The 25,530-nt window shown below is 33.2% G+C and overlaps 1 protein-coding gene across 1 annotated transcript in view; it reads left to right on the top strand.

Annotated features, from left to right (window-relative positions):
* The first annotated feature begins 21,077 nt into the window (after positions 1-21,077).
* The window catches only part of LOC149426832 (four and a half LIM domains protein 2-like), a 108,168-nt gene continuing 103,715 nt past the window's right edge, over positions 21,078-25,530 (top strand). The window contains exons 1-2 of the mRNA XM_089633510.1: positions 21,078-21,144; positions 22,524-22,627. Of these exons, the coding sequence (XP_089489636.1) occupies positions 21,093-21,144; positions 22,524-22,627 (156 nt within the window). The 5' untranslated portion in view covers positions 21,078-21,092. The remainder of the gene's footprint in view (positions 21,145-22,523; positions 22,628-25,530) is intronic.

Below are 25,530 nucleotides of genomic sequence, written 5' to 3'. Positions count from 1 at the left end.
ATCTTGTCAGCGTCTTGTCAAAATAATGCTAATAAACAAACTATAAAAATCTGCATTTTGCTAAAATGTACATCTGCTCTTAAAATTACACATTATAAACTTACTTAACATTTATGTAATACACATTATATTAATCCAACTTGTTTGATTCGGTGTGAATGATGGGCCAAATATTTTCATTTGTGATATTCAGTTTCACAACAATTAACAGTCATACAACTGAAATTGTATTTGCTGAAATTTCATACATACCTAACGTTTTTATACTAGCCCTCTAGCCTAGCATATTTGACTTCGTACATTTTATATGCCAAATTTATTCATTAGATGATTCAGTATGATTTAGAATACATCGCGTTGGAGCAGCCAATCGCACCTGCTTATAATATTATGTAAATAGTATAAATATTATAAATATTTATTTATAATATTGTCATTCATTTGATCTGCTTTTGATCCACTCGGCAAACTCAGCTGTCAGCGTTTAACTTTTAAAACATAAGGAAAAAAAGCAATATTGCGTAACGTTTCCACAAATTTTCTAAATTTGTCAAAGTGCGCATGCACATACAGCAAAAATGGTACAAATTAAATGCTATGTCTTGTTGGAAATTAGGTTAATTCACTTTAAGGCGAAACTTAATGCCAAATCACTATTTTGATTAATCTTTATAACGAATTGGTGTACATCATGAAAACCAAAAAATTTGCTTTAGTTAAATTGAAGATTTTCCTATCGCTTTGCTTGAGTAGAATACAAATAAAAAAAAAAAATTACTCAATAAAAAATATAAATGCAAACTACTAAAAAAATATTTTTTCAATAGAAATGTATGAACGAGTAAAGGAACCAACTTTTAAATAATACAGTTTTATAGCTAAGATTATCTTCTGTGACAGTTTCACTTGATTAACTTTTTTGCTTTCTTATAAATTGCTTGAAATCGAACGTTTCTAGACTCCGTTTGTCAAGCGATTGTAATGCCTATTACCTACGATATAAGGTATACCAAGAATATACACATTTTTGGCTTGTAGCTTCCTCTTAACGAAAACAAAACATTATATTGTTGTGATGTGGTTGTGATTCAATCTCTAACAAATCTTTCAAGTCATGCGTGCTGTAGTTAATAATTTTTAACATTTTTACAGTTTATCATTTTTTATAAAAATAAATTGTTACGTATATGATCATCTATGAGCTTTAGGGCTGTAAAAATAGTAAGTATCAGTCAAAAGCTGTTTGGGGGTGATAAATGAACTGACATCAAGAAAATTAAGAAAAAAAACACACATTTTTTCTTATCCAGAAATTTATTTTTAATGAATAATATTCACAAAACTTTGGAAACCAGTTAATAGCACTGTTTGTATATAGGAGTCTTTATAGATCGCCTTCAATTTAAAAACAGGCAATTATTTCACTTCTCAGAAATACGGCCTATGGAGTAGGTTTTATTGGCATTAGCATTGTCTTTTGATATTTTTCGTTGTCTTCCCCTGGAGATTTCCAACAATAATGTCTAAGTGTATTTTTATCAATACCCCATACCCTTGTGGAATTTTCGATGGCCGCACGCCTTGACATTTAGAACAGCCTCGGGCAGACCATCAGACCTTCTCGCCGAGGTGTTGGGGATGAAGACCTTTAGAAAAGCTGTTCCAGTGCTTAATACCATTGCTATGACTGCCTGCTGTAAATATCCGCTACATCAACTGGTGTTCACAAATGACCTTTCATGGAAGACTGGGTGGGGCGTGGGCAGGGTGGAAAGCGGGCGGTTAATACTCGTAAGGGGTAGTAAAATGATTATCACTTGTGGCCGTAAAGGCGACGGAGGGTGTGAAGAACGCTATTATGTATATTACCGGCTTTGTGAACTATATTTATTTTTCTGGTTCCCACTTCCCTCGGAGGTTTAGTATCATCATTGCAATCTTCACTGCATTTAGAAAAAAGAATTGCAATTCAGTAGCACAAATTTTAAATTCTCGAGAAGTGCAAAATTCATTACCTTCGGATTGTCAGCTGGCCTTAAAATTTGGATTTAAAAACCACCGTAATGTGATATCTTTGCAGTTTTCTCATCGTTATGCCTATTCAATTTGTAATATTGAGCATTCGAACAAAAAATCTCTACAATTACTCCGTGGAGGGTATTTAAAGTTGCAACTACTACAGACCCCATTGGATAGTTTCAAACTTACATTTAAATGCTTTAATTAGTATCAAGGTGTCCACACTCCATAAAACATTATAAATAATGGACAAAACGGTTCCATGATAACTCAACACAGTGACAATTCTACACACTTTTTAAAAGTGATATAAAGTCATTAGAAACGATGAAAAAAAAAATTTAAACCTAACCTAACCTAACCTACTTAACCCAGTTAATAAAGTTTTTGTTTCATCACTTTCCATGACTTTATATAACTTTTTAAAGATGTGATGAATTATTATCCGATCACCGGACAAAACATAACCACGAACCATTATTATTCTCATTTTTTCTGCATTACTCTAACAAACTTGCAAACTAGAATCCATATTGACTCATTCCGTTGTTCCTTTCCTACACACAAAATCAGTTTCTCTATCCTTGAAGATGATCCTTATTATCTCAATGCTACCTTATTTCTTGAGATGGATCCCATTTGTCGTTAGACCGTCTTCTTAAGTACGTGTATATATTGACGTTGAATAGGTTTGTTCTTAATAACAATCTTTTTAAGGGACTTTTGTTTTGGAACGATTAATTTAAGTCATTGTTTTGTGTTTATTACTTGCTTCATTAACCTTTTCCATTATTATTTGTCTGTCATTGTTATTATCTAAAAATAGAAGCAATATTCTGCCAATCCAATATTATTTGTCAATTTCTCATCAGCCACCATTCCAAGAATTTCATACAGGGGTTCGATAACTTAGCTTCAGAGTAAATATTATACAAAAGAGGTCATATTACACATCCTTGTGCGATCCCGCTTTTAACGAATTTTGGTCTCTTGACTGATTTTTTTATCAATTTCAACATATTTAATTAAGTGTGCTTTTAATTTACATTTATTTCATTTACTTCTGTAATCTCGTAGTCTACTTTGCCGTTTCAACTTTTCTGCTCACAAGTTAGATCGTGCCTGATTTATTACGTGTGAATCTATTCAATGGTGATTAAAAATATGTGTGAATGAATACGAGAAGATTCTTACAAGGAGACCGATGACGTATGAGCAATAAAATTTATTTTGATAATAACATAATACAGTAGCCATTCGGTAAATGCATACTCAAGGAATGAAATCATTTCCTTAGTACCTATTCTTTTTTCATCAACACATAATATTATGCTATGTTATAAAAAGGATATTATAAAAAGTTACGCATATATTTTTCGTGTTATTTTAAGTGTGGTCAGCCGAAATAGCCATAAATAACCATTCTATCAAAAATTCGAATCAAATTCGAATAAGATGATGGCACGTCCGTAATATTTCTGGAGCGGGTCCAAACCATCCGTCAGCTGCCCCGTCACCGATGTAACCACTGGACTATAAAATGAGATAAGTTCAAAAGAACAACTGTTCCAATCATCAAATGAGATGAGATTAGTTCAAAAGAGCGAGTGTTCTGATCATCAAATGATACGAGATAAGTTCAAAATACCGAGGGTTCGTACAATCAAATGAGATGAGAAAATGTTCAAAAGAAAGAGTGTTCTAACCGTAAGATGACAAGAGTTCAAAAGACTGTTATGACCCCTGATCATAACATGGTATGAGATAAGTTTAAAAAAGCGAGTGTTGTGTTCTAGGAAGACGTGCCAGTCATGCAAGTGCCCACGTGAGACCCACGCTTCCTACCAGAGGGAGTGGGAAGAGTTCGGGAAGAAACTTGAACTACTGGACCCGGGACTTTTGCCCTCAAAGGTATCAATGAAAATTATAAACATTAAGTGGAATTGTCTTTATATGTACATCAGATCTGATTCTTTGACATAATTCTAGGAATACACGGAATGTTGAAAGCAGTCGGTATCGACAGCTACAAGCGGTAAAGGCACAACGATGTGCACTGTGCAGTTCTCATGAAGAACGTCTCCACGGACTGGCGTTTATTTTGTAGACACTGCTAGACGCTGTCGATACTGACTGCTTGCAGCAAATCGTGTATTCTGAACTTAGACACGAAATACACGGACTGCAGTTAATAGGCAGCCGGTTGTTTTGTAATGTTTTTTTAAATCTATTAGAACCATAGTAACTATTTGAAGCTGTTCGTATTGACTTTGTGTATTCCGAGATCGGATAAAGGATTTAACCCGGCAGGTATATCTGCTAGTTAACCTTAAATTTATGATTTTCCATGTGAACGCATTTACTGTTTTTAGCCCCAAACATAATATTAATCATTACTTTAAAAATCAACTTGTAAAAAAACATGTTGTTTTTACTATCTATTATATTAATATATTTTTTTTGAATGTATATTATGTATATTTATTTATTAGTTGGATTTTAATTGAGGATTGGACCTTCCTCCCCAGGGTCAGTGTCTTAACTGCTGTGACTTTTCAAAATGTATTTTAAGCTTTTAAAATAATTAAACTTCGACTGACCCCAGGGACTGGAATCAACCATACTACCAACTGAGCCAATTCCCGATTGCAAAAGACACACATTTATTACGTACATTAACGTAATTTCATCGAATTTCAGAGAAATGAGCTTATGTCCGCGTGGATGTATGCGTGATTGCCGCCATTTTATCTTGAGTTTGTGAAACAATAACGAGTCTAGATGTATTGTAATTTGCAACGTCATTGCACCAACCTACCCAGAGTTGACAACTCTACCAACCTCGCCAAATGCCGATCGGGTGGGACAGACATTTATTTAGTATATTAAGTGCTGTAATGTCATCTGATTTCAAAGAAATGCGTATATATGCCCGTGTTTGTGTACGTGATTGCCATCAAAATGGTGATTGATAGAATGCATTGTTATTGACAACGAGTCTCTCTGCCTAGTTTAAGCTTGATCGGATGGCGGAAAGTTAGTTAATTTCCGCTTCCAATATTCCATTTCATTCATTCATTTATTTGTTCATTGATTCCAGAAAATAAAATCTAAATTCCAATAGAAATATTCAGAAACGTGCATTCAACAGCTTACCTACAGTTTTTTTTTTGATATTTTAAATTCGTCCACAATTGTACATCGGAAGAAGCGGGATAATAACTACCAGGAAAATAACAGTTTGAGTTGTTATTTTCGTACCAAGTCTAAATTTATCATAGGTCAATCAACGTTGATATTTTGCACATTGACGGCGCTTTCAAGTTCTCAACTTAATGGGCGAAAAATAAACAACTTATAGATATTGCGTAACTTACAAAACCTCTAAAACTGCAGAGACCAGTGATTCCAACCTAGACAATATCGCCCACCAGTGGGCGATAAGCCGTGGCTCAGCGCCCTTAATTATGATTGTGCTATTTCTTATGGCTCCTGCGCTAGCTGTAATTTTATTTTTCACTGTTTGCTTTTGTGTTTATATGTTTTGTGATTATAGTTTGTGCAAATTAAAAACAGAGGTTGTTTTTTTTAAATTACAAATTTAACAAAATTTAAGCTAAAATTTGTAGGTTTGGATTCTGCAGATTCTTTGAGTTTGTTGACTTCGTAAAAAACATTGTGTCTTGCGTTAATTTACCCCGATGGAAAAAAAAAATTCAAATACAAATTCAAAATATTTTTTCAACCCTGACCAGCTTCGGACGAAAAGAGACAAAATAGTACTAATTACAAAAACTACAAAAATGTATAAGCATTAGCTAAGTATTTGATTGAGAAAGAGCACAAGACGAAGGGAGAAGCACAAGGACTAATATTTTCAAGAGCAACAGTGGAACATATTAACAATGAAACTTTTGAAATCAAAAGTACGTTGGGCTGCGATTTTAAAACGATTCAATGCTTTTTTCTGTTGAGATCTACCTAAAGATCTACGTTTGATGCAATTTATTTCTTTGGAAGTTGATATTCCGAACGATAAGAATCAACCGGTCAGTGGGTGAGTTGGCATCGTCCCACTCAGGCCTAGCGTGTTAAATTCCTCGGCTGGCTAATCCTCTATCACGACACAAGCAACATTTTCCGCTTACTGTGATTGTAGCAAGAGATTTTCAAATATTGCCAGGTTACCTGGCAAAATTTGAAAACTTGACCTGGGAATGTTTGTCTTTCTTTAAAACAATAATAAAAAAACAGCGGTTTATTGGTTTTCCCTTGGACCTAGTAAAATTTTCGCCTGTGGCGCTTTCTTTGATTAAATAAATGTGGTTAGCTGGAAGAAATGGGGTCTACCCATAAGCTGCACCTTTTGTAATTTTTATTTTACAGTAAATAATTTTTGATTTGATTTGTACACGATATAATTGGTATCTATATTTTAATCCATTTTATAGGGGGTACAGAGGGTTTATAGGGAGGGGGGATTTGAAGAAAAATACACTTAAAAAATGGACAATGGGCCGAAAACGGTTTGGAACCTCGACGAACTAGACGAACATTCATGGAGATAAATGAGTATTGCTAATTGATAAAATAGTCTTATAATAATTCGTAATCTAGTTGAAAACGGGATTGCAGGCCGTTTCCTGATAAACTTTTCGTTAATTACTCATACTTCATGCATATGCATTTGCCTTGATAATATATAAAGATCAAAAATATCATGATTTTTATAACAGGGGGTTCCGACGTCGTGATATTACTTTCCTCTTTTATTAAAAGTTTTACAGGAAACCTATCAATTCATTATTTAAGGACCTTCAACCCATATTTAACCATATAACGAATATTTGAAGAGATAATTAATAAAATAGCAATACTCATTTTTTTCCAAGTAGAAGTATTAAATCAAAAAAATGACATTCTGATATGAAGATAAAACTGATCTACGCTGCGGATTTCTCACAATTCTTTCGTTCACACATTAATTTAAAGAAAGCATGGAATTATAATATCCATACGCTTAGAGTGAACACATTCATTCTCCTTTCGAATTACAAAAAACATCAATTTGCACTGCCCTTATTTGGCAGGGAATACTATCAAACATCCATAGTAATTCTACGTTTAATATTGCATACACCAGTTCCGGAATGTAATGGAAGTAGGGTGATAGTACCTACGTTTGCTTGCTACATTAACATCACCACAAATAATATTCAGGAAACCATCGTTTTAAGTCGCCCTAAATTTCCCCTATTTAGGGAGTCTTCAATAGAATCTATTTACTTACGCTCAAAGCATTCAATTTCCCTGTTGATAAAACAAATATAATTTAAAAGTAACCCAAACCCTAAACATGCACGGTACTTCTTTTCTGCCTTTTGTTTTAAATGATTATTTTTTATTATTTATTTATTTCTACTTATTTTACAGTTACTTTTATTACAAATATTGACAGTTAGATTCTGAATATATATATGTTTTATTTCTAATTATATAAAAAAGAGTGTCTGTTGCGGATGGACGGGTGGATTTGATTTTTTATACAAATCTACAGATTTCTTTTAGAAATATTTTGATATAGTATTGTTTATTTACGATAAAGAATGTTACATCATGACGTATTGCCATTTTTAGAGCACGTGGAAAGCTGTCAGTTTCTACGTAATATTTTAATGGAGGTTCTTCACACAACTAACATCCTTCACAGCCGCTCAATCAACAACTTTAGAATAATGTTGACATATTTCCGATTGAGAGTGGGTCGTTTTACGACTCATTTTTGCATTCAAAAGCTCGGATTCAGGTCAATTTTCTCAAAACATACCCCAATTAGGGATGGAATGCCATAGACTCTCTGGCTCCTTCCTGGCCGGGGTAGTTGGCATTCTTGTATGGTAAATAATTAGGTTTAAACGTGTTCTTCACAAGCCCATAAATAGAACATTGGAAATCCCTATAGCAGAGCACTCTTCATAATTCATGCAATAAATAAAGGGTTGGCCAAGCTCACCTCGACCAGTCGAAATAATGGTCATCCCATCAATTAGCCAGGTGTCAGGTGCCAGGTGCCAGTACCACCGGGAAAATCTACGTAATAAAGTCAGGTATGTTTAGAAACTCATGATTTATGCATTTATAACTCAAATAACATTGAGAAAATGATATACAACTTTAAGAACCGTGAATCACAACAGCATTAATATTGATAAATATAAATATTACTCAAATAATAACGCTTTAATAAGCAAAGGATCTCTGCCAAAACTTTAAAGCACCGCGATGCAATTATGTTATGAAATTAAAGTACTGTTTCTGTATTTGTTGAAAGTAGAAGTTTATATAAAAAAGTCTAGACCTATTGGTAATATTGATTGCAAAAACACATTGCTTGTGTAAGTAAACATTTTAATGAAATTTATTTACTCTTATTTGCTAAATTCAACATAATGAAACTCAATTTCAAAAGGAATTATTTTGCTCGGGATTTATGCATTTGATTTTTAATTCTTGTTATTTTTAAATACACTTTTGTATTCGTGAATGAATTATTGCAAATCTTTGATTCGAAATTTAACCCACTTCCCGACATCCGATTGAGCTGAAACTCAGTAAATAGGGTCGTTGTCGATGAGAATGCATTCCATAAACACACACGCGGACATGTATATTTCTCTGAAATTCTACGATATTACAGCATTTAATATACGCAATAAATTTCGGTCTTATCCAACCGTAATTTTCATCGGTTTGGTACAGTATAGTAAAAAAACTTTTGTTTTTTACTGGTGATTAGTGACACTTTTACATTATAAAAGTATGAAATTTTTATTTTTTTCCAATTTCGGAAAATTAAATAGAAAGATGATTATCTTTGATACAATTTTTTTTTCTATTTAAAAATTATTTTGCATGTTTAAGGATGTGTTGTTTCAGAGAATTTGAACAATTCATCAAATTCTAAAGTTGATTTTCAAGTTCTGTGAAGGTTCTATTCAAGTTCTGTTATTATATCATTATTGGCCAGTTGAATCACAAAACTGAAATTATTTATTATTTTTTTACTTTTTATTTTTTTATTTAAAACAATATGTATAACACTTTTTTATTTAACAAAATAGGTAGACCAACAAAGCTGTTAATAATAAAAATAATAACAGAACTGGAATAAAACCTTCACCGAACTTGAAAATGAACTTTGAAATTTGTCAAATCAACTTTTTTGATGAGTTGCTCAAATTCCCTGAAACAACTCATCCTTAGCAATCTACAATTTAATTTTAGTTAGATATTGCTATTCAAGAGCGGGAAAATTGAAAATATTTTTTTTACATTCCAACAGCGATGTTACAACAATCGTTTTCCCACCGGAGACATGCACACAGCATCAAATTAGTTTGAATTGTATTCACCACGGCCTAATATTTTTTTAAATAATTTATTACAAGTTATATCATCATAGGAGCAGTTTATTGTAAATTAAAACAGAGAATTGAAGTACGTTGAATAACTAGTGTTTTCACATGATCAAACCCTTTTCTTCATTATTTCCTATCAGTTATGCAAAAAATCCATACGCGTGGCGCATCGTGTTGATGGAGTTAATGGATTCCAGCCCGTTGCCCTGACATTTATTATTTGTTTCCGGCCATTTGTCGCCCTATCCGCTCGTTGTCCGTCCCGCGTGCCGCTCGATGTCCGCCCGTTCCCACTGATGTCCGCCTGGTATCCGCCGATGTCCGCCCTCCGCCGGCATATTGGCTCATAAAAAAGCAACTAGAAAGCTCACTTTTTCAATATCGTTTATGGCACATCTAGGATTTTATCACCCTACGTCTCGCCAGGCGTAGAGCAAACAAATGTAAATCTGGTATTAACTCGTAGGAAACGGGACAAGACATAAGGTCAGGGGGTAGTTAATAGTCTGGCGGGATAGGTTGTTCCTAAGGGGTGGCGGTGCCAGTTCGGGGTACAGTTGGGCGACAAGTTGAAGACTGGGGGTGTCTGGTCGAGGCCGGCTAATGGAGCCGCTCCCATCCTGCCGCCATTACTGTGTTTGCCTATCGGCGGACGTTTGCTCACTCTTCATTTGCGGAGTTTTTGAATGAATTCCTGATAAATGCTGAATGGCATTGGATTACCTGTTTGTACAAATTATTGTGATGTTAGACCAGTTAGCAAACATGTGTGAAAGGTTCCTTCTTCACTTTAAAGTAGCGTGTGCAGATCACATCGTAGTGAAATAATAACGACATTCAAACACCCCGTTAACAAACAGTTGTTGTTGTCTGCTTATGTGCGAATGGATTGAACATCGTGAGAATGTTCTATTCTCAGGTGAGTTATTTTTAGTTAACATAAAATTTCCATTTTAATTAAATTACGATCCCTATTTTGTTGTGATATTTGGGGGTCGCATCGGGGGCTTAAAATCACGGTGGTTAGAATCAGATGCAGACTCCTTTGATCTCAAACCATTAACTTTCTCTTGCGCCTTTGCCAATTATTGCAGTGCATGCCTTATTGATAAGTTCTTCTGCATTTGTCTCTTTTATGTCGCCTTTGCTCATTTAAAAAGAATATTATTTTTTTACCGAAATCAAGTTTAAACAAAACTGTAAATATATATATTTTATATTTGATATGATTATTTTATTGAGCTTTCTAAACATTTTCCCAGCGGTGAAAGGAGTTATTAAAATCCATCTGCGGGGTGTTCCCAATTCGTTTTCAATTTTGTTCAAACGTGCAGGGCCATCCTTTGTGTTCTGTTCGTAGTTCAGTTTAGAGATATAAATAATTATTTAGATAATAACTGTTGTCCACCATAAGTCTACCAATGAAAAGTCCACGTGGCTACCACCAAACGTGCCGTATCTATGCATTGTGTAAGTAGTTTATTTATCAAATATAACTATAAACTATTTTAAAACATTTTTCCTTTCGCAATTTTCTTGCCGACCTTCTGTAATTAATATTATAAAAGTAAGTTTAAAATGTGCGTGCCGCTAAAACTGAGAAACTATTCCCGGTACGATCAAGGGAGTTATATGGTGCGGTAGCCCTCTATCACCCATCCACGAAGAAGGTTCCCGTTTTTTACCTGAATTGCGTGCTTTTGAAGATATAAGGGTTGGATGTTTCGCCAAAGAAAATTCTATAAGAGTCCAGAATGTTCGAGAGTATTTGAGAGCATTTCACAACATTCCAGAACATCCCGGAACATTCCGGAATGTTCGGGAATTGTCTGGAACGTTCAAAAACATCCCGGAACATCCGAGATCATAATGAACTAAAACGGGTCCTGATAAACCTTTAGTATATTCATAATCGTGACAATACATTGATCCGCGTCTGTCTGTTTGTGCGCTTAGTTCTTCTAAACCATGCAACGGAGTTTGATAGGGTTTTCATTATTATTTAGAGAATTTCTTCCGGAATGTTTATATGTATATAATACATGGATATAAATGTATTGAAAGTATTGAAAAGTCGAGCAACCCCGGGTGCACGTCTCTACTAAAAATATTATCTCACATCCACTGGTGCCGTTTGATTTACAAGTTATTTCATTTGTAAACCACCGGAAATTTATAAATAAACTATTGGAATTTTAAAGACCCTCATTGTTGACCTCTCTGCTGATCGGCAAATTGACTCGGCATTAAAATAAATGCCCCAAACTTAAACATGAATTTAACAAGATTGTAAATTTATTGATTGCATTTACTGCTAGTTTTTATAGACGGGAGAAATTTGCTCAAAACATTCACACCCACGGAACAACATCATTGTCTAATTTTAAATAGAACTTTTAGTATCCAGCAGACGGTGTAAAACGTTTTATACTAAAACAAAAATTATTACTCTATGCTGATTCTAAACATTTTAGTTATTTATTTGATTTTTTATTAAAACACAAATAACATTGTTTACATCACTTTATTTCGATACAAAATCTCAACATGTTTCATGAACCAAGTTCACTTCATCAGGAGCACAAGTATACTAAAGTTATAATTAAAATTAGGTCTAGAAAGAAGAGGTAGAAGGAGCGGGGAGGGGTAAGAGTGGGGGAGGGTTATTCAAAGTAGGAATTAAAATGTCATTAGACGGGAAAGACCGGGTAATTGGGAAAATATTTAAAATGGGGTTTATAAAAATTTTTTGTTTATTAATAATATCTGCTTTCATATTCACGTGTTTTCTTATTTCTAGGATTTCAAAATTATTGATTTGAGATACCTTGTAACCAGAATGTAGTATTTTAAAACCTGAATTAATATCGAAAGTATGGTCGTTATTTAATAAATGATCCTTAAAAATGTATATTGTTGGAAGAGATATGTGGACGACATTTTTTGCATTTGGTTAGGAACAGAAAGACAATTGAACATGTTTTTAAACTTTTTAAATAAAATACACAAAAATATTCAATTTACATTAGAAATAGGTATAGATAAGAGTTTAAATTTCTTAGATTTAAATTTAACAATAATAGGTAATAAAATAGATTTTAATATTTTCCGTAAAGATACGTACACTGATATTGTCATTCATAATTCATCAAATCATCCCTTTTCTCAAAAAGTCGCAGCTTTCCATTCTATGCTTAATAGATTAATTTCTATTCCTTTGTCGGATCCTAATTATATCTCAGAATTAAATATCATAAAACAAATAGCATCTAATAACGGCTATCCTAATAAATTGATAGATGAAATACTAAATAAAAAAATGAAACATAAATTCTTTAAACTTTATATTTATCCTATTTATAAAGATACAAACAAACAATGGCGTAGAATTCTATTTGTAGATAATGATACTTCCAAAATTATAAATAAAAACATCCCCTTCACTATTCAACCGGCGTTTTATACGAATAACAAATTAAAAAAATATATTCTTAATAATAAAGATATTGATAGTCAAACTAAAAAATCAGGTGTTTATAAACTCAACTGTAATGATTGTAACTCCTTTTATATAGGAAAAACTAATAGAAACTTTGAGATCAGAATTAAAGAACATCTTAGGGCTTTAAAGGGAAACTGTGAATCAGAATTTGCGGATCATTTATTAAATAACGACCATACTTTCGATATTAATTCAGGTTTTAAAATACTACATTCTGGTTACAAGGTATCTCAAATCAATAATTTTGAAATCCTAGAAATAAGAAAACACGTGAATATGAAAGCAGATATTATTAATAAACAAAAAAATTTTATAAACCCCATTTTAAATATTTTCCCAATTACCCGGTCTTTCCCGTCTAATGACATTTTAATTCCTACTTTGAATAACCCTCCCCCACTCTTACCCCTCCCCGCTCCTTCTACCTCTTCTTTCTAGACCTAATTTTAATTATAACTTTAGTATACTTGTGCTCCTGATGAAGTGAACTTGGTTCATGAAACATGTTGAGATTTTGTATCGAAATAAAGTGATGTAAACAATGTTATTTGTGTTTTAATAAAAAATAAATAATGCCATCACAAAGTGAAAAGCAGTTAGAAGAAGTTTTCTTCGAAAAATTATTTATTTGATATCGCGTGAAGATAGCTTTATTGCAAATTTTGTGTACTGGACATGATGCAATTTCCAGGATAATGGGTTTCCAGCAATACAATTTAAGAATACTGAATGAGAAATACATTTTTTAAACATTAAAGTTTACAGCTTTTTTATGTGCATGAAATAATATCAATATCCCTTGCATATTGTGTATTAAAAAGTCTTAGTTACCTGTCTCAGATCAGACATTGTATTTGTATACAGCCGGGCAATGTAAATATATTCAAAGAAATATGCAATGATGTAAAAAATTAAAAACTGAAAGCCTTACTAAAAAACGTGGTGTAAATATTACGTGGCATGTAAGGTCAGAACAGTGAAAAACTTGATATATTACCACTGCGTTTATTTGGTTAAAACAGTCTTAAACCAGGCTCGAGGCCGGCTTTGCCACACCCACGTTGAACGGACGCATAAGAATATAATCAGTAAGATGGTAAAAACCTTCCTTCCCTTAAATGCATGATTTATTTATTTTTCTGGAAAAAAATATATATTTTGTAGATATTTACATGCATATGCAAGCAAATATAAAGAATTTTATTTTTTTATACTTTTTTAATTATATTTGATTAAAAAAAAATGTTGCAGGTTTACAACACCATTTATTTAATAAAAATTAATATGAATAATTTACGTATGAAAAAAAAATAAAAAACCTAAAAAAAATTCTCAAAACTAATAAGTGTACCGGAAAAATAGAGTTATTACATAAAAGTATTATATTATTGTATCTACTTACCTAAGAAAATCAAAATAATAACAGCAAAACAAAACTGTAATTCTAACCTCCAACCAATTTTCGAGAATCTTCACTTTGTTAAAGAAAAAGTGACATTTGACATTCGCGAAAGAAAAAAAAGGTGATGCCACTCGATAAAATATATTACCGTGAACTTGATAATTCTAAAACGGCATGCATTAAGTATACACCAAAGAGTTAAAGGTGGTTTGAACGGTATGTTGCAGTTTTGCAACAATATGCATTTAAGGGTTAAGGCGAAGCTTAATGCTAAATCACTATTTTGATTAATCTTTATAACGAATTGGTGTCCATTAGGAATACCAAAAAATAGTGTGTAGTAAAATGTAGATTACACAAAAGATTTAAATAAATATTCAAATTTGAACAGGTTTTCCGAAAACCTTTGAAAAATACTGAATAAGAGCATTTACTAGATGGTGTTGGGACGAAATAAGATGCAGAGGCTTGAATTTCGCTCATGATTACACTACCAAAATTATACATGAACGGAATTACATTTGGACGAAATTACATATCTCCATATTACACGAACTGGAATAACACAAGTCAAAATTCTGTTTTTAATAAGTAGATTTAAAATTTAGAGTGAGTGTGCTTTAAATAAATTATATTTTTGAACAAAAATGGTAAGTAAGGTTAGGTTTCTTTTTTGACCGTCTAATTTTATTCTCTTCATATGTAATTCCGTCCTTGTGTAATTCTGACAGTATTATATTGGTACGTGAAATGCACGCCTGTGTAATTTCGTCAAATAACCGTATTAGACACACATGTACAGAAAAAAGCTTTTTGCAAAAAAGTTAGTTATTCCTTTATTCTCTGAAAGATGAGCTACATAGTACCTGTCACTTGAATGGTTTGAACAAATACTACTTCTCGTTAATGAAAAGCAATTAATTATTCTTTGATGTTTTATAGCTTTGTTCCACAAGAGTTTTTTAATTTTCATATTAAGAGAACCCATCTGGTGCTAACCACAACATTAGATTTCAAAACAATTGAGTTAAACTTGAAAAGATTCCCATAAAACCGCAAATAAACGCAACGAACGTTAGATTTGTGTTGCATGGGCTCGGATTTTTAATGAAACCAATAGCAGTATGTTATGAGCGTGTCTGTGTGCCCGAATAAGAGTCAATTTTATTTTACTTCCAATTTTGAGATTCATAACTATAGGATCTGCACCATACAAAGAAAAGTAGCCCATCTGATTCCGTATTGTGAAGGTTTATCTGATCAATTTGGAACTTTTGTAATGATAGAATTTCTTACTATAAACTACACTCTCTGACAGCCAGACGTAAACTTCCTGATGTATTACTTGTACACAACATTATGCACCCATCAGTTGATACACTAAATAATATTAACACAAGTCGAGAAAATCAGCAAGGAGGAAGATACTCTCAATGTTGCTCTAATGAAAGACCACCATTTAGCGTTGCTTGAAATTACTTTTTTTAATTACTGCCATACTGCCTCAAAACATTCCCTAATTATTGGGAATGCCATAGTTTCACTGGTTCCAGATGGTTGGAAGCAGTTGGCATACTCACATAAAAAATTAATGCATTTGATAATAACTTCCAAAAGAACTCTTGAATCCCCGCTTTTGTACTGTTAGTACATTTAGTCCAATGTCGTTACCCCCTTAATCACGCAAATTGTTCTAATGGACTACTCCAAAGTTTCTAAAACATAACAGAATTATAATATAATATCATAATGTTGGATATATTCTATTTTCTTTAGCAAACAATAAATGCAAACTTTAAAAAAATTGACCAATTTGATATGTCTGTACCTATTCATACATTAATATATTGCGTTAAAATATATTTTACCTACATACCTACTGGTTTCCTTCAGAAATGAAAACGCTAAAGATTTTTAGTATTGCGTTTTTATTTCCTTATTTGTTCTTCTTTAATTAAATAGTATAAAATAGCCGCGTCTGTCTGTTTGTGGGCTTAGTTCTTCTAAAATACGCAACGGATTTTGATACGGTTTTCACTTTCGCTTAGAGAATTTCTTCCGAAAGGTTTATATATATTTAATACATGCATGTTATATTTATAGAAAGTAAAGAAAAGTCGAGCAACGCCGAGTCATGCGATTGTCAGCTAATTATGTTATAAAGGAAATCAAATAAAAAATGTTGTGTTTTTCACAGAATACAGTTGCAAGATAATGTATTTTGCGATTTGATGTTTGGCTAATTAATATGGGAACCAGATGATAATGGAGAAATTATTTGTGCTATTATATTCCACGTCTTGACAACGTTACTTAACTCGGCCTCAGTGTGAACGCAATAAAAATACGTGACGTGATATCTGAGTTCAATTTCGCTTGATCTGAATTTTCATTAGAGGTTTAAACGTAGCGATGCCCCAGTTCGAGATAGGAACATGCCCGAAAACCAAGGTTTAGTTGAATTCGTCCCGCTGAGATTAGATATTAATAAAACACATTGCTTATTCAATACGGTCGCCAAGATGTCAACTAAGTTGTAACTATGTTTGTTAACTATACTTTTAGCTATTTTCATCGAAGGTTTTTGAAAAAATTACTCCCTTTATCTTTATTAAGCGCTAGACACTGTAAAATACTTGTGTCACTAATACACGTATATTCACTTATTCATTTCCTTAAAAGACCCTCCATCATCCCCTAATTTGGCATAAGCATATTTTCCCTCAGGCCTTCTGTGTGAGGCAAGTGTAAAAAAAACTCACTAATCCAATCACATCCTTACTTGGATACAGTTCTACACAAACATCTTTAGTGGAAAACTTGAAGTGATTTTGACATCATTTCAGGCCGAGACGCTAGTGGAGCAGACAGGTAGCCTGGAGCTAGAGCGGCTGGCCAGGCAACTACCCCGGCAGGACCTAGCTGCTGACCAGTGCCGCCACTTGCTGCCTAACCAGAGACATTCCTACGAGGACTTCATCGTCGCCAGGAATGAAATCGCTCTTGACATAGGTAGAATTTTTAGATAACTTTTCATTCTTATTTTGTGACCATTGAAGGAATAGACCATGTGTTACGCCATTTGAAACCCAATCGGAGACACTCCTACGAGGACTTCATCATCCAAAGGAACGAAATCACTCTTGCTATAGGTGGTATATTTAGATAACTAAATTTATTTTACTTATCATGCTTATACCACTGAAGAAATTGAGCGTGTATTACTGTGTTGCGCCATCTGCAACCCAAATGGAGACACTCATACGAGGACCTCATGGACAACTTTGTCATGTTATCGTATTGCTCTTGGAACGTTAATACAAAAGATTATCATTATTTTCAATCAAATCTTTCATTTATTATTAATGACATAACACTGGCTTACAAATGTTGGGATTTATAAGTAGGTTAATTATTTAGAAATTCAACAATATTGAATGCATTTTTGTTGAATTTTGCTTGTGTTAGAAGTCAACTTGAGTACGGTTCTACCGTCTGGAACTCAGTTCGAATATTCATGTACAAGTTTATTGAAAAAATACAAAATAAATTCTCACGCTTTCGTTTTTAATGAGCATTTCAGCAATTTTGTTAAACTGCAACAATCCTTTTAAATGATCTGAATATGCTTAAATTGTCGGAAAGAAGGATTTTCACTGACTTGGTATTTCTATATGATATTCTAAATGATGCATTTGATAGACCAGAATTGCTTGCATGAATAAGCTCTCGGATTCTACTACGTAATGCTAAAAGTCAGGATTTATTTACATGCAGAAATTAATGGACTATCTACCATATAAAATATGATGTACTCCTCATTTCCCAGAATACTAACGAAGGGAAATAATAATTCCGAGTCAATCTTCAATTTATCACTAAAAAATACAAAAGGTTGTTCCTGGTGTGGTTATGTATACAAATAAAGAACAAAAAACCGTTTAATTTTTACTATTCCTATGGAAAAGTACATAGATTAAAGAATTACACAAGAAGTGCCTTGTGGGCGTGGTTCGGATTCCAGTAATGATAGTCTCACCTGGCGTGATCCAATTATAAATCTAAACGGGGCCTATATTTCACAAGTGTTATGGTACGTATAGATTTGCAAACCGATACGCGAACCAAGCTTGGAATGGAAGAAAACAAAGCGGCATTTCGCGCCATTAGCGGTTGCTTAGTTCTTTTCCCATAAGTTGAGGCTCAGTTCCCCAGTTCGGCTCGCGTATGTATACGTAGCATAAGAGAGATAGACGGACCGTGTGCCTAATGGTCTAGAACCGAAAGGTACTAAGTCAATGGCACATTTGCTTCCATTGAAATTTATACGGAAGGAACTTCTAGTTTTTTCTTCATTCTAGTAAGAGCCCTTAAAAAGGGCGTTAATAATTAATTAAAAATCAGGGTAATTTCGTGACCACTGATGAAATAAACACTGTGTTGTGGGCGTATACGAGTGAATGAAGCAAGTTATTAGGGAGGCAGGCTTGGGTTCAGCCGCCCCGGGAACGATTTATTGGATAACCAACACCTTTGCCATAGGTCACCCCAAGTGGTTCGCTACATTTGGTGACTTAGCAGGGGTGCCCGGGTTCACCGGGTGAGGTGTGTTCATTATGCGCCTGCCCACCAGCTGCGTGGTGTGCCAGATCGGAAGAGACTGGTTTGGGGAGACCCTTTGACCTCTGAAATTAGTCTCTCGACCATCACCTTGCGCCGCAGTGGCAGTGATATATTCATTATTTAGTCACTCCTGGACACACTGGCCTCTAGATTCCTATCCACCCCCGTACACTTATATTTCTTTCATTTCTTTAAAAAGACTCTCCACACAGCTAACCCCAAAGATGACATGTGTAAATTTAATGGAAAAAAAGCTCAATTGTACCTTACTGTTAAAAGGGTCTAGTTTAGTGTAAATTAGCAACATCAGTTTTCTGTAAAATCGGTGCAGATCACTCTCATTGTGATTATTTGTTCTGTGTTTGCCACACATGGTTTTCAGTTGAATTGTTGATGATTTTGGAATGATATCACCTCCGTGACAGAGTGTTAAGCTTGTTGACTCTTGTCCCAGAGGTCATGGCATTCAAATCCGGATATGTAAATGTGTAAACGAGCACAATAAAACTTTGTATATATATAATATAATAATCTACTTTATATACTTTATAATCTACTTTAAATACACCAGTTAACAAGTTTTAGTCGGATCTTTACCTTTCGCAAGACTGTTAAATATAAGCTCCTTTTTATATTAATTTTATTGATTATTTAAAGTAATATTTTTTTATTTCTTTTGTGTGAGCTTTTTGTAGTCCCAAAATGCTCCCAACCGTCTGAAGCCAGTGAGACTAAGACAACCCTTAATAAATTATCAGGGTATGTTTTGAGGCTGAAAGTAATGAGAAAGAGAAGGTGATGGTGGAGAGAAAAGTGAGGAAGTACCTGGCTATTCATATCTGGTAATCAAACACGGCTTAAGCCATTTCAAGTAACGCTTCGATTCTGAATGGTGCCTTTTCACCAGGGCGATACTATAAGTATGTATAACTCTGGAAATCAGACATTTTCCAATCATTCACACATTTCAACCCCTTATCACTTCCTCCAGCCTCATAACTTTCCTTAGATTAGGGATTCTTTGACTATCATATAAAAAAATATATTTCACACAATGTTACACAGAGTTGAAATGATTAAAATTACAATCTACCTTCCAACAGAACGGTGAGCGAATAACATCTTAAAAAAGTATATATGTCGTGAAAAGTGATGAAACAATAACTAGGTTAAATAGATGACGTAGGTTAGGTATTTTGGTTAGTTTCTTTTCATCGTTATCAATGACTTTATATCACTTTTTAAAGGTATGTTGTCGTTGTTATCATGTTATCAAGTTATAAACAAATAATATAATCTACCAAATAACGACCTGTGTTCCTGGTATTTTGAATTAATTTTGTTTTATTATAGTTATTAAAGAATCGCATAAATAATGATAACAACATTATATTTTAGCAATTTTTACAGAAGATTCGATTGCCCAACAAAGTAAAATGAATATTATTAATTCATTGATTTCCTATCGGACTTATCGTGTCAAAGACAGGATTGATAAACTGATATTGATCGAGCCGATGTGTAAATACAAATTATAAACATGCCTAGGTAGTATCGAAAAATCGATGGTAATAATCAGTATATTTATTGAGGCAAAGATGATTCACGTCTACCGCAATCTCATATCTCTTTTCAAATGTATTATAACTCTTACCTGTATAAACTAGCAAATATAAGTCGTGGTTATAATTAGATTTTATGTTCAAATGAATTATAATATAATTTATCATTCAAGATAAGGTTACACCTTGTAAACTGTCTGTGTTTTTACTGCGAATTTGATTAAAAAATGCTATGATTCAATCAGTTTTCCTTTCGAAAAAGTAAATCCGTTACCATCGCATTTAGTTGCGGTAAAAATATCGAAGAAAATAGACGTTTGCGTGTTACTTTCGGTTCGTCTGTTCAACGTTTTTGTGGGCTCGATTATTAGAATGTGATGATTTAGTATTTTTGTTTTAAAAGCCGCAATATCCGCAAGACTTCACTTCAGTTCTTTGTTTCTTATCCTAGAGGAAGTGGTGTACAGTGAACAGTGCGTCAGAGTCAAACCAGTTCTTTAGAAATATATTCCTCATTAAGTTTTCATCATTATATTATTATTGAATATATCAGTAATCAATTAAAGATGACTGAAGTGGGAAAAGCTTACGAAAGCAACGCTACAATCTTAGACACCGGTTAGATATTCATCTTTCAATATTTTTATGTGTAATTTATAGGTGAATCGCGAAGTATTTTTGAGAGCTGAATTGTGTTCAAGTAGATGTTCAGAAAACGTCAACAGAACATATGAATAATTCTTATTCACATAATTTGTTTATTTCACAAATTTTTTTTCTTTAGATAAAAGAAAGTTACATTTCCACTTATTTTACTGGAAATAACTAAAATAAGTACATTTTTAATTACATTACACGTAAATACATCACATAACAATATTATGCATGTTCTGTGTTTTGCTGATTGAGCATAAAAGTGAACAAATTTTGTCTGGAAGGCAATTGTGCAGGTTGCCTCTCTCGTAACCAATGGATTGCTTGCCATAGTGATTATGTATGGTGTTTAAATGTATGTTATCGTGTTGCCGTGTAAAGTGTGTGTGTACTTGGGACGTTTTAATGAATTCTCTATTTGTATGTATGAGTTTATTATTTAGTTATTATATTTTAGTTTATTATAACTTATCATTTTAGAAACAATTCTAAATTCGTTCTAAATTTGGCACATTATGGCAAAAAGGTTTTGCAAACTTGCCATAATATGCCAAAAATCGCTCGAGTGGTTAAGACATTGTTTTATAAAATTATAATAGGTTTATAAAGTTCTTCAAAACATGTAAATAATATGACCAACTCATTTTCATCATATATACTAATTTCTGTTGTGGGTCGGTCTGTGAGCGATTGTAAATTGTAACTCTGGTTCAATGAACTGGGATTTGTTTTAAATTTAGGTATCATTTTCAAAAAAAGTAATGATCGTGTCAAGAATTCAGACCAGGTATAAAAAACATATCTTTTACATCAGGTTCTCTGAAAGTCCTATTCAAGTTCTGTTATTATATCATTACAGGTCAGTTACTTGACAGAAATGAAATAATAACAGAATTTTCACAGAACTTGAAAATTATGTTTTAAATTTCAAGAATTGTTCAAATTCTCTGAAACAACCCCTTAGAGTTAATCTTGACAAGTAAAGTCAGATTTCGTGATTTTTTCAAGAAACCTTATTTACTGACTAACTAGATTTACTTACACACTGTCTGCGGTCTGCGCTTGAACACCATAATATCACAGCACAATGTTCAAAGTGCTAAGAGAAACAGTATGATATTACTACATTATTATTCAGTTTACTATTTATTATGCGAAGTACAAAATTTTGAATAGTATTATTACTGACCAGAGCGTTTTCACTTTCTGAATAACTGAATAAGTGTTTGAGAATGTAGAAAAGAGTACATACATACAAGTAACATGGACGACGAATTTTCAAATAAATACCTGACAATGTGTTCAAGATGTTTGGAATTTCGACTGAAAGTTTTTGTTTTCAGGATACTCTAAGGAGAGAAAGGGTACCCCGACAGAATGCCCCACCTGTCGGCTGAGTGTGAAGCCGGGAGACTTGGGGGTGGTGGCTACTAGACTGGGAGATGATGTAAGTATGTTTTTATACCCAAGCTTTCATTCAGCCAACAATTGACTGTTGCCGTTAAACATATTGATGTAAATATTCCACAATTAACCTTGTACAAATCACAAGTGCACCCCACTGTTGAATTTGGCAGCCACCTCTGATCTGGAGCTCCAAAATAATAAAATAAAATAATCCAGAAACGGGCGGTTCGTTTGGTAGATCTTAGAGCACAATACTAGTTTCTAATTTCCACAACTCGTTCTTGAATTCAACAGTTCGGCTATGGAAAAATTTGCCGGCCTCTGAGTTTCCACGACTCGTTCTGGAATTCAACAGTTCGGCTTTGGAACGATTTACCGGCCTCTGAGTTTCCAAGACTCGTTCTAGAATTCAACAGTTCGGCTGTGGAACGATTTGACGATTTTCCGATTTGAGGAAAATTATTTTCCTCACGACCTCTTGTGTGGAATTAATGTTAAAAAATAAAAAGCATATATATAACCTTACTTAATATATTTTCAAAATGTATTTATTGTAGTCAAATTCGTATGGTTTATTTAAATAAACCTAATAAGTTTTCCTGGCAATCACAATGTACGGAATGAAAATACGTTCGTTTAGATACAGTTAAATAATCATAATACAGGTAAGTTTTTAGATTCTCACGGCCAAAAGCATTTGATTGAAGGAGTTAGCGCAACACGGCATAACACCCCAAAAACAAACAACAAAAATCATAAAACATTTTTTTTCTAGTTGTGTAGTCAAATCATTATATTTAATAAAAAATGTTGTCTACCTACTATGTTTTCTGTAACTACTAAATAAAATAAAAAATAATGCTAAATCTGTTTCCTGAGGCAGCAAATCCTATCTGCCGGTGAGCTCTGGTCTCATGAATTTATTGCTGGCATATTGCTGTTTGTTTTATGTTTTCAAAAACATTCATTACGAAAAAGTGTTGAAACTCGGGCGAAGCCGGGTATTAGCTACTAGTATTTTACAATGTTGTTGTCCTTGCTACTATTGTAGATAAAATATTCAGATACTATTGTAGATAAAATATTCAGATACTATTGTAGATAAAATATTCAGATAAGATACCAGATTAGACGAGGATAACTGGAGAAGTCGCAGGCGATTTTCTAGGTCAGAAACCCAAAAATGTTTGGAACTTCTGGTTTTATCATTCTTTAAAAAATTGTTTATAGATTACGCAATGCAAATAACTTTTTAGTGGGTGATTAATTATTAATAATCCCTAAAAAATGTTTGAATCTTTCAAAGAAGCCAATAAATTTATACGTATTTGTCAGTATTCACTCAATGCTCAATTTCGATATTCCCAAAAGTAATGTCACTTTTTGTGAAGAAGGAGAAATGTTTGTATAATAATAGCCATAACTTCCATTGATAATTATCAAAAACCACACAATTTATTGTGAGTTCTAACATAATTTGATTATGCCCGATTTACCTGTTTGTATAAAATCATTTATTCAATGTTTGATACCCCTGGTTTATTATATGTAATCTCTTTTCATACTCCAAGCAGGTCAGTTACAAGACAGTACCTACCGTATTATTGTAGCAATTCTATATCAACGTCCCAATATTACACTCCTATGCGACGGATTCAACAGCTAGGAAACAAATACTCCGATGTTGTTGATATATTTCGTAAATCAATTTCAATATACAGGGTGTATCGGCAAGTACCCGACAAACTTTAACCAGCTATTCCTCAGCACATTTGGAGTAAAAAATGTTATGGGCACTTTGCTGTCCGGTAACATTTTTTTCCATTAAAAACAAAAAATAAATAAAAAATCCACACTCCGTCACTGTCATTTGCATTGTTTCTCGTGTTCAACAGCTGTTATTAGCAAGTGTGTCAAAAAGTGTCCTCGCTCTTTCGTACACACTAAATAATAATAGTTAAAAAATGAGACGAATGGTGCCATGCCATTTCGTTGTGATTGTAAAAGCGCGCCAACGTAGGTACGTACGTACATTATTCAACGAAACTCGTACAAAACAAACTTTGACAAAGGATAAAACATTGGTGACATGTGGTGAAAATATGAATAATACATATTTTATTAAAAAAAATGTTACCGGACAGCAAAGTGCCCATAGCATTTTTTACTCCAAATGTGCTAAGGAATAGCTGGTTAAAGTTTGTCGGGTACGTGCAGATACACCCTGTATAAGCACACATTATTGAAGTTTTTTTCATCAAATAGGGGAACATTTTGATAAAGCTATTTAAATTGACAGTATTACAGTATTGTGTCGGCTGAAATAAAAAAAAATAATTTGAATTTTTTATTTTTATATTTTGTACCTACATACTGTGGATCAAATTCAACAATATTTTTATTTATATATGTGTTTTAAACAGTCATTTCCTGCACTATTTACGAGTATAATTTCGTAAATATTGTTATATTTGTATGTAAAGTCCTTAATAGGCGTAAAATAAATAAATAAATAATATTGTATTTTGTTTATATTAAAACTTAAATTAGACTGCGTATAATCAGGACAAAAATTCAGCTAGCGGTTCTTTCCCATAATTCGCGGCTCGGCTCGCGGAATTTTTTTCTATTTATACGTAGAATAATGCTGCATATACATTTGCGAATCGACACGCGAGCTGAGCCACGAATCATGGGAAAGGAACGAAGCAACCGCAAGCGGCGTTTTCGCCATTTGATGTTGCTTTATTCCTTTCCTATAATTCGATCTATCAAATGTATTAGTACATTTATAGAACTCTCAAAATATAGTTAAATACTCTAATAAAAGTGACAGTAACGCGCTTTAAAAACAATAAACTTTTATGCGGTGTTGTTTAGTGTAAATTTATTCTTCTCTTATATTTTCCCAACTCTAAAATGTGGTCCTAGTATGTTAGTTCT

The sequence above is a fragment of the Hesperophylax consimilis genome, chromosome 1 (assembly GCF_061612785.1).
Source record: "Hesperophylax consimilis isolate HC1 chromosome 1, BYU_Hcon_1.0, whole genome shotgun sequence".
NCBI classification, from domain to species: domain Eukaryota; kingdom Metazoa; phylum Arthropoda; class Insecta; order Trichoptera; family Limnephilidae; genus Hesperophylax; species Hesperophylax consimilis.
The sequence above is the reverse complement of the archived record's forward strand: the minus strand, read 5'-3'. Positions and strand labels throughout refer to the sequence as shown.